We start from the raw sequence: 8,595 nt of genomic DNA, 5'->3' as shown, positions 1-8,595 counted from the left end.
AATTTTTTTAAAAAAATAAGATACAGAGATGTAAATGTATATGGATATAGATATAATATATATTGAGAGAGAGAAGAGAAAGAGAGACACAGAGAGAGAGAGAGAGAGAGAGAGAGAGAGAGAGAGAGAGAGACAGACAGACAGACAGACAGACAGACAGACAGACAGAGAAAGAGACAGAAATATAAGTTTAGGTAGTGCTTGTTTGTTTAATGCTAGATGTTGAGCCCAAGGACCTATATGCGAAGGAAGTTCTCTACTATTGGTCTATAATTCTAGTCTTTGTTTATATTTTGAAGGGAAAAATTAAGGGTGCTTTTTTAAAATAGCAGATAAGAAGTGGCCAAATATCAAAGTCACTTGTCAGTCCTAGAAAGATTAGTAAAATTGGGATGAATTTTTCATAAAAGAAAAACACTACTCAAGTCAACAACTTCTTTTTTTTTATCAATTTTGTGGAGAAACAAATAGCAATGAGACAGTTTCAAAACCAATTAGTAGGACAGTTATTCATAGTACAAGATGCAGACATGATATCCTGTCCAAACACTATTAGTACAAATATTTCTTCTCATTGAATGAAGAGAAAGTAGCTGTATATCTATCCTAACTATTTTGTATATACAGATATAAAATGGTCCTTCATTTGTATCCCCTTTTTTGGTTTAGTTTTGTCAGAGATAGGCATTCCAACCTTGCCAGTCCTGCAGATAACCCACTACTGTTATGGACTACCCGAGTATATTAGATTGTTTTGCTGAATTCACACACCTACAATATTTAAATGGCAATGGAATACCCATCTCTTTCTGATATGAGATGGAATTTCAGAATCATTTTAATTTATATCACTTGAATGACCAGTGATGTTGAGCACTTTTTCATGTATTTATTTTATGTTTATATTTCTTCCTCTGAGAAGTATATATTCATCTCAGATGCTCATTTTTTAGGTTGGGTCTTTAAATTTGGGGGTCTGATGTTTTTGAGTTCTTCATATATTCTAGATAGTAGTCTTTTGTCTGAGGAACAGCTGATACTTTACCCCACATTGTGTGCTCTCTCACTTTGTTCATTGTTTATCTTGCTGTGCAAAAGCTTTTTAGTAAAATGTGTTCCCAGGTGTTGATTCATTGTGATAGCTCCCAAGTGATCAGGGTTTTGTTCATAAAGTATTTGCCTACATCTGTATCTTCAAGAGTTCTACTTATCCTATATTCCAAAAGATTTAGTGTTTCTGTTTTAATATTTAGATCTTTTATCCATTTTGATTTTAGTTTAGTGCATGGTGAAAGATACAGGTCTAGTTTTAATCTTTGACATGTGGAAAACCAGTTTCTCCAACATCATTTATTAAAGAAGCATCTTTTTTCCAGTGAATGTGTTTGGCATCTTTGTCAAAGATAAGGTAGCTAAGTCTGTCTGGAGTTTATTCTGGATCTTCTAATTGGTTCCATTGATCCTTGGGTCTGTTATTCTGCCATTACCATGCTGTGTTTATCACAGTAGCTTTGTAGTATAATTTCAAGTCAGGAATTGTAATGCCCCTTCCATGCCTTTTATTGACCAGAATTACCTTTGCTATTCTAGATCTCATCTGGTTCTAAATGCATTTTAGGATTGTTTTCTCTAATTCTGTGAGATATTGTGTTGAAATTTTGATTGGGATTGCATTAAGTACATACAACAATTTGTAAAATGGTCATTTTTACTATATTGGTTTTTCTTACCTAATAATAAGAGATAGCTTTCCATTTTCTGATATTCTCTTCAATCTCCTTGGGGTTCTGAGTTTTCAATGTAGAGGTCTTTTCCTTCATTAGATTGATGCATAGGTATTTCATTTTTCTGAATGCTATTGTGAAAAGTTTTGTTACCCTAAGTTTTCTCTCAGTAAGTCTGATTAATTTTTACTTACTTACTTACTTAATTAATTCTAGCAAGCCAGCTGTAGCTTTATGGTGGCATGGTGGATAATCCTGGTGTGCATGCACCTTTAGCTCCGCTGAAGTGCAGGTTGGTTTCTGGCTATAGGGCCAGAACCAGACCCGCAGCCCATGTAGCTCCTGCAGGCTTGGACTCAACTCCATGCCAGCTTGGACTCAGCTCTCTGCCCTCTTGTTAATGTGAGCTCTGTTCCCTGAACCTCATGCTGGGAAATGCTAGATGGAGCCAGCAGGTGCTCTGAGTTCCAGGCTAAGATGTTGTCTTAGTTACTTCTCTCTCCTTGTTGAGACAAAATAGCCAACACTCAAAATTAAGCCAGGAAAGATTTGTTTAGTTCACAGTTTGTAGAGGTTTCAGTCCATAATCAGCTAGCTCCAAGGCAGGGTGGTGTGGCAGAGGGCATTAGTTGAAGAAAGCAGAAGTCAGCAAAAGGCAACAATGGCAAAAGCAGGGGGAGCAACCTTTTTCTTCTCCCTTGTTTTGAATGGACGTCCTCCACTCTAGGGTGGGTCCTTTACACCAACACAATATATGTGCTCTCCTCTTGCACAGACTCAGTATGTTTACAAAGTGAGAACTCTGGGCTCCTTCTGAGTCCCTTAGTTAAACTTCTAAAATCCTCCAGTTGACATAGTGTATCAGCCATTACCATTGGCTCCTCTCTACGATGGCTCCACGCCAATCTCCCTCTCCTGCAGGATGTCTGAACCTAAATAAATCACAAGCCCCTGTAGTCCACTGGCTACATCCACTGCTCTATTCCACTGGTATGTTTTTCACTGGAGGCTTTTGCTAGTGGTCATCCTGAATCTACTGATTTGAGCGACCCCTCCCATGTAGTGAGTCAAAGTTCATGGAGGAAGCATCAACCACTACCTCCTCCTTCTTCACTGAATTCTTTCTCTGAAATTTCTCCATGGACTTCAGTTCTCCTTTCAGATCTTTCCTGGGTCCTGAGGACCCACCTCCCTCCTTCTCTTCATGTTGCTATATTCCAGTGTCTGGATACCAAATCTCAGAGACGATCTTCCCTTGCTGCTCACCACTCTTCTATCTTCCAGAAAGTCCTCATTTTAACTTTAAATTCATCTATGATTTTTTTATTACCTTGATTCCACAATTTAAGTGCTGTAATATAACTTTAAAATGAAGGTAATAATATCTATTTATATTTATTTCATAGGGGAGGCCCAAAGATTAATATTTTATGTAAGCAAAAATGAGTTATTTCAGTGACAGTATAGTCTAAGGTATTTAAATATGAATGAATGGTTATGAAAGTATTAACTCTAACTGAAAAGCAGCATGAAATGTGTGTGGGAAGTATCTTGGACTTTTAAAAGAGGGTCACAGCTTTTATAACTCTCAAAAAGGATTGCCCTTTTTTCTTGTGCATTAATTCAGGTGTAAAAGTACATCAATATTGCTTTAGGTCATTAACAACTTTTTTCTTTCTTTCTTTTTTTTTTCTTGGCAGAACCAGGGATTGAACTCAGACCCTTGCACTTGCCAGGGAAGCGCTTATTCCCCTCAGCCATCTCCCTGGCCCCAACAACTTTTTTCTTTAGAATTAAGAGGCAGGAAACTTAATAGACTACCAAGGTTTTTTTTTTTTTCATCCATTCAAAAGTATTTATTAATTGCATCTTCTCTCCTAAATACTATATGTAGTATTATGGGATAAAATCATAGTTCATGCCTTAAAGAGACACACACACTAGTTGAAGTTATAGATGTATAAATGATGATGTGTAGATAATCAAGTCCAATAGAAATATGTGGAAAAGAACAAAGTACAGCCAGTGGGAAGAAGTCTTCTCAGAACAAATGATGTTCAAACCTTAGGGAAATACTTAGAAAGTCACCAAATAGAAAAAGAGTATGTTGTATCAATGATTACTGGGGTTTTTTTTGTTTTTGTTTTTTGGTACCAGGAATTAAACTCAGGACCTTGAACTTGCCAGGGAGGCACTGTGCCACTGAGTTATCTCCTTGGCCCAATGTTTGCATTTTATAGTTTTCTATATTGTATTTCTGGATCCTAGCCTGAGCAAACACTGTAATGTAGAGGTTCTCAAACTGTTCACTGTACCCTTTGGATTTCAGTATTTCCATACTCCTAGGCCAAAGGAAACTAAGAGAGTAATTAAAGACCAAAATGTATAATAGATATTGTGAAATACGAAGAATTTGTTCAAAAGGAAAGAGGAACTAAGAAGGGGAAAGTGGGACTGAAAAGGAAAAGAAAAAGTGACAAAAAGATAAAATGGAAACAAAGCTTTGTAAAAAAGGAGAAGAGGGGTTGAAAAGAGGGGAAAGAATTGGGAAAAAGAAAAGACAAATCAAGATATATCATTGTTGTGGTCTGTGTCTAGATGTTCCCACAAAGACTCATGCAGTTGAGGTAGATTCTAGTTTTTGATTGATTCATGGTCCAATGTTGGGATTATGGGTGTGAATGCTACATCCACCCTGGGGCAGATCATCTGCATACAATATAAGCGAGAGAAAGAGGCTTGCTGTTCCTCCCCTTTCCTTTTGCTGCTTTTTCTGTCTTCTGCCCATTTAACTGTGGCCCCTGTGTAACACCACCATTCCTTGGAGCCAGCTGAGTATGGACTGAAACTTCCATAAGCTGAGCTAAATAAACCTTTCCTTCCTTAAATTTGGGTGTTGGGTATTTTGTCTCAGCAATGAAAGGAAAGTAACTAAGACAATCATATACAAGTACAAATTCCCTATGATGAATATGGTCATTATGTGTATTTAAATTGTACCAATAAACTTTAATAAAAGAAATAATTCATAGTTTTATTAAGTAGGTAGTTCAAAAACCTTATCAATACTTAATGTTCTAACAAGTACTCAGAATATTAATGGAATGCATAGGCTTGTTGGGCACTATACGACTTCTCTAACATTAAAATAAAATTGGGCATTGCTGTCTTTCTTGTTCCACATTGATTTTCACATAGTATTTGTTTTTATCCAACCAACCAAACAAGCTTCAGAAAGATATAATGGCATCAAAAGTGATACAGTGTACTTGGTGCTGAGACTATAGGTAAGTTCACTCTGTCTCCAGCAGATGTGCATCTCAGTTTTTTTTTGTCATTTAAAAATACCCTGGCATTCCTGTGAGTTCTCTACAGGGTGCTAGGATGGTTTGGTGCACAGCTTTTCAATGCTTTTTTTATTTTAAAGAGGAAAAGAATCCCCAAACAAATAAGAACAAAGACAAAACAGCATAAAACGATAAAAATACAGAATTTCAAATCAAGAATAAATAATAACAATGTGTTGTTATATTATGTATTGTTATCAGATTTGTTCAGATTATCAGATATAGGCATATGAGATTGCTCAAAGAATTAAACATTAACTCTTCCTTTCAATAAATTTTAATTTTTTTCTTGTCCTTTTTATATGTTTTAATTTAGTTTAAAGAGAGTGTAAAAATAATAGCTAAGACCTTAGAGACGATACACATTTGAAAAAACAAGATAGAATGTATTCAACCATGATTGTTATATTACACATTGCTGTCTTCAATGTAGGTGCTCAGACTATAGATATTAACATATAAAATTGGTCAAAGTAAAAATTGTAAGCGTTAACTGCTACCTTCAAAAAGCTAATAGAAATTAGTAGTACAATCATCTTAGCTATCCTGTCTATATTCGGCACACAACTTTGGAACTGTAACTTTGATGAGTTAATACCCTTGGCCAAGCTAAAGAAGGTAGTAGTTTAATATGAGATCGCAAGCAAAAGAATATTAGGTAATACGACATAAGCAGTGATCATTTTATTTGTTAAGGAATTATAGGGTTGAAGAAAGTTGGGTGCAGGTATGATGGTTTCTACTTTTGAATCTTGTATTAGCTACTGTTGTATTTTAATGAACATTTTTACTACAATCTTTTTAACAGATGGATGAGTTGCATATATCTATGATCCAGTGGATGGTAAATTTGCTCATTATAATGATTCCTGACTTTACTGGCCATGACACTCTCCCAAAGTTGGAGGAGGAAAGTACTGAGAAACATGACATGGGAATTGCACAGTTAGAACTAGATGCAGTTGTACTGGCAAAAAAGTTGTCTCAAGATACCAGCTATTTGAGCAGGTGAAGCTATCTGGTTATTTTCTTTCTGGGCATTTGAACATTAAATTTGATGTAAGGCAAAGAGGACACTGAAATAACAACAGAGGGGTTATTTTAAAACCTTGAAAGAAATAGTAGTTTGGTTTTTTAGTTAGTCTGAACATTGTGGTCAGGGCCAGTATGAGATTTCTCCCAATAGTTTAGAATTCTTTTGGAAATTGTGTAGCACAGAAAGCATGAAAAAAAATGCATGTATATGGGATAACAATTGTTTTTTTTAAAGACCAACTTATTTGTGTAAGTAAGATACATCTTATACCTTTGCATATACTGGGAGGTATTTAAGAAACTTGTATTTTAATGTATAATTCCATGCAAATCTGAGCACTTGTGTGTGCTCCACTAAATGGCCACCAAAATATCTTATTTTAAGAAAAAGAAAAACATAACTGAAAAGTTAGAAGGTTCATACCAAACAATGATCAGGCCTGAAAAATTGTTACATATTAATTAAGGCAAATTGTCACTGTAGTTACCTTAAAGTTTGGGGTAGTGGCTTTTTGCAGTCTACCCAATTTTTCTTTAGTTTTTCTCAATTCAGTTTTATCAATGGTCAAGGATGAGAGGAATAGAGAAGGAAGAAAACAGGGTGAGGACTTCAGAAAGGGTCAAATTTTCTCGGTGAGTCAGTAGCTGAACTATTAGAGTAAATTCTACTGTGTCTGAATTTCAAAATTTAGAGAAATCAACAATGAATCATTCTAGGTATCTTCATCAACTTCTCATTACTAAAGTTAAATATCTGATATAGTTAACTTGTAAAGAGAAAGGTGTATTTCGACTCACAGTTTTGGAGGTTTCGGTCCCTGATCGATTGGCCTGGTACTTCAGGTTCTATGATGAAGCAGCACATAGTTGCAGGAGTGGGTGGCACAATGAAGCCACCCACTTCATGAGCCAGGAGGGAAAAGGGGAAAAGGAAGAGCCTGAAGCTCCAAGTTGGCCTCAGAAGAGCACATTGTCCGTGATCTGAGGTCCTCACTTCCTCAAGGTTCCACCATCTTCCAAGCGTTATCTTGGATACTGAACCTTCAACACGTGGGCCTAAGGGGACACGCATCCAAACTGAACCAGAGTTGTGCGCTCACTCTTTCTTTTCATTCTTTGTGTGTATGTGTGTGTTTCTTAATTTTTATTTATTTTTTAAAGAAAATAAAATTAAAAAACCCATTAGAAATGATATAAAATTTCATTAAACAAAGTAATAGGAATTAGATAATGGTTATTGTATTGCACAATGTTATCTTCAAATTAGCTGTTTAGGTTACCAGATATAAATCTGTAAAACTGGTTTTAAAAATACAAGAAATTAAAGCTCTCCCAGCGAGAGAGAGACATGAGTGGCCAGGCCCAACTGCAGCCTCAGCCCAGCCACTGCAGCAGCACGTAGCAGCCAGACACAAAGAGAGGGCAAGCGCCAGCTCCTCCTCCTTTCCATCCTCCAACCAGCAAACTGAGAAAGAAACAAACACCCCTAAGAAGAAGGAGAGTAAAGTCAGCATGAGCAAAAACTCCAAGCTCCTCTCCACCAGCAGCAAGAGGATTCAGAGGGAGCTAGCCGACATAACTCTAGCCTCTCCGCCCAACTGCAGTGCTGGTCCTAAAGGTGACAACATCTGTGAGTGGAGACCTACCATTCTAGGACTCCCAGGATCTGGGTATGAAGGAGGTATATTCGTTCTGGATATCACTTTTAGTCCAGAATATTCCTTCAAACCTCCAAAGATTACATTTTGGACAAGAATCTATCACTGTAATATTAACAGTCAAGGAGTTATTTGCTTGGATATATTGAAGGATAATTGGAGCCCAGCACTAACTATTTCTAAAGTCCTCCTTTCTATCTGCTCACTTCTTACACACTGTAATCCTGCCGACCCTTTGGTGGGAAGTATTGCCACTCAGTATATGACCAGCAGGGCAGAACATGACAGAATGGCCAGACAGTAGACCAAGAGATGCACTACATAAATTGAATTGAGTTTTCACAATTCTTACATTATTTGTCTGTCACAGAAGAGAGCTGCTTATGATTTTGGAGGGGCAAGGAAGGGTGGGAGTTGGTAAAGAGCAGGGTATTTCTGTAACAGATATTATTCAGTCTTATTTCCTAAGATTTTGTTGTAACTTAGGGTATCTTCCTACAGTACACAAAATTGGTATTAGCACCTTTTAAAAGTCATTAGTTCTACAATATTGGCTGAAATATAGTATGGAAAAGAATGTACATTTAGACATTTGAATTCTATTGCTTATAGTATGTAATTTTTAAACAGCTTAATTTGTACAGGTTACACACATGGCCATTACATAAAGTCATTGTAAGATGGCATACTTTTTGTTGTTTTTTTTCCCCATAATCTTATTGAGAGACAAATAGCAATGAGACAGTTTCAAATACTTTTTGTTTTAAAAATTGGTATTTGTCCCCTTCTTAGAAGTGAGTGTGGATATTTAATAGTTTTTAAGACATATAT

The 8,595-nt window shown here is 36.3% G+C and overlaps 1 protein-coding gene across 1 annotated transcript in view; it reads left to right on the top strand.

Annotated features, from left to right (window-relative positions):
• Positions 1 to 8,595, top strand: part of Axdnd1 (axonemal dynein light chain domain containing 1) — a 145,506-nt gene that overhangs the window by 96,579 nt on the left and 40,332 nt on the right. The window contains exons 15-16 of the mRNA XM_023703604.1: positions 5,880 to 6,079; positions 7,651 to 7,787. Of these exons, the coding sequence (XP_023559372.1) occupies positions 5,880 to 6,079; positions 7,651 to 7,787 (337 nt within the window). The remainder of the gene's footprint in view (positions 1 to 5,879; positions 6,080 to 7,650; positions 7,788 to 8,595) is intronic.

This window comes from Octodon degus, unplaced genomic scaffold, assembly GCF_000260255.1.
Source record: "Octodon degus isolate 3935 unplaced genomic scaffold, OctDeg1.0 scaffold00176, whole genome shotgun sequence".
Classification (NCBI taxonomy): domain Eukaryota; kingdom Metazoa; phylum Chordata; class Mammalia; order Rodentia; family Octodontidae; genus Octodon; species Octodon degus.
The sequence above is the reverse complement of the archived record's forward strand: the minus strand, read 5'-3'. Positions and strand labels throughout refer to the sequence as shown.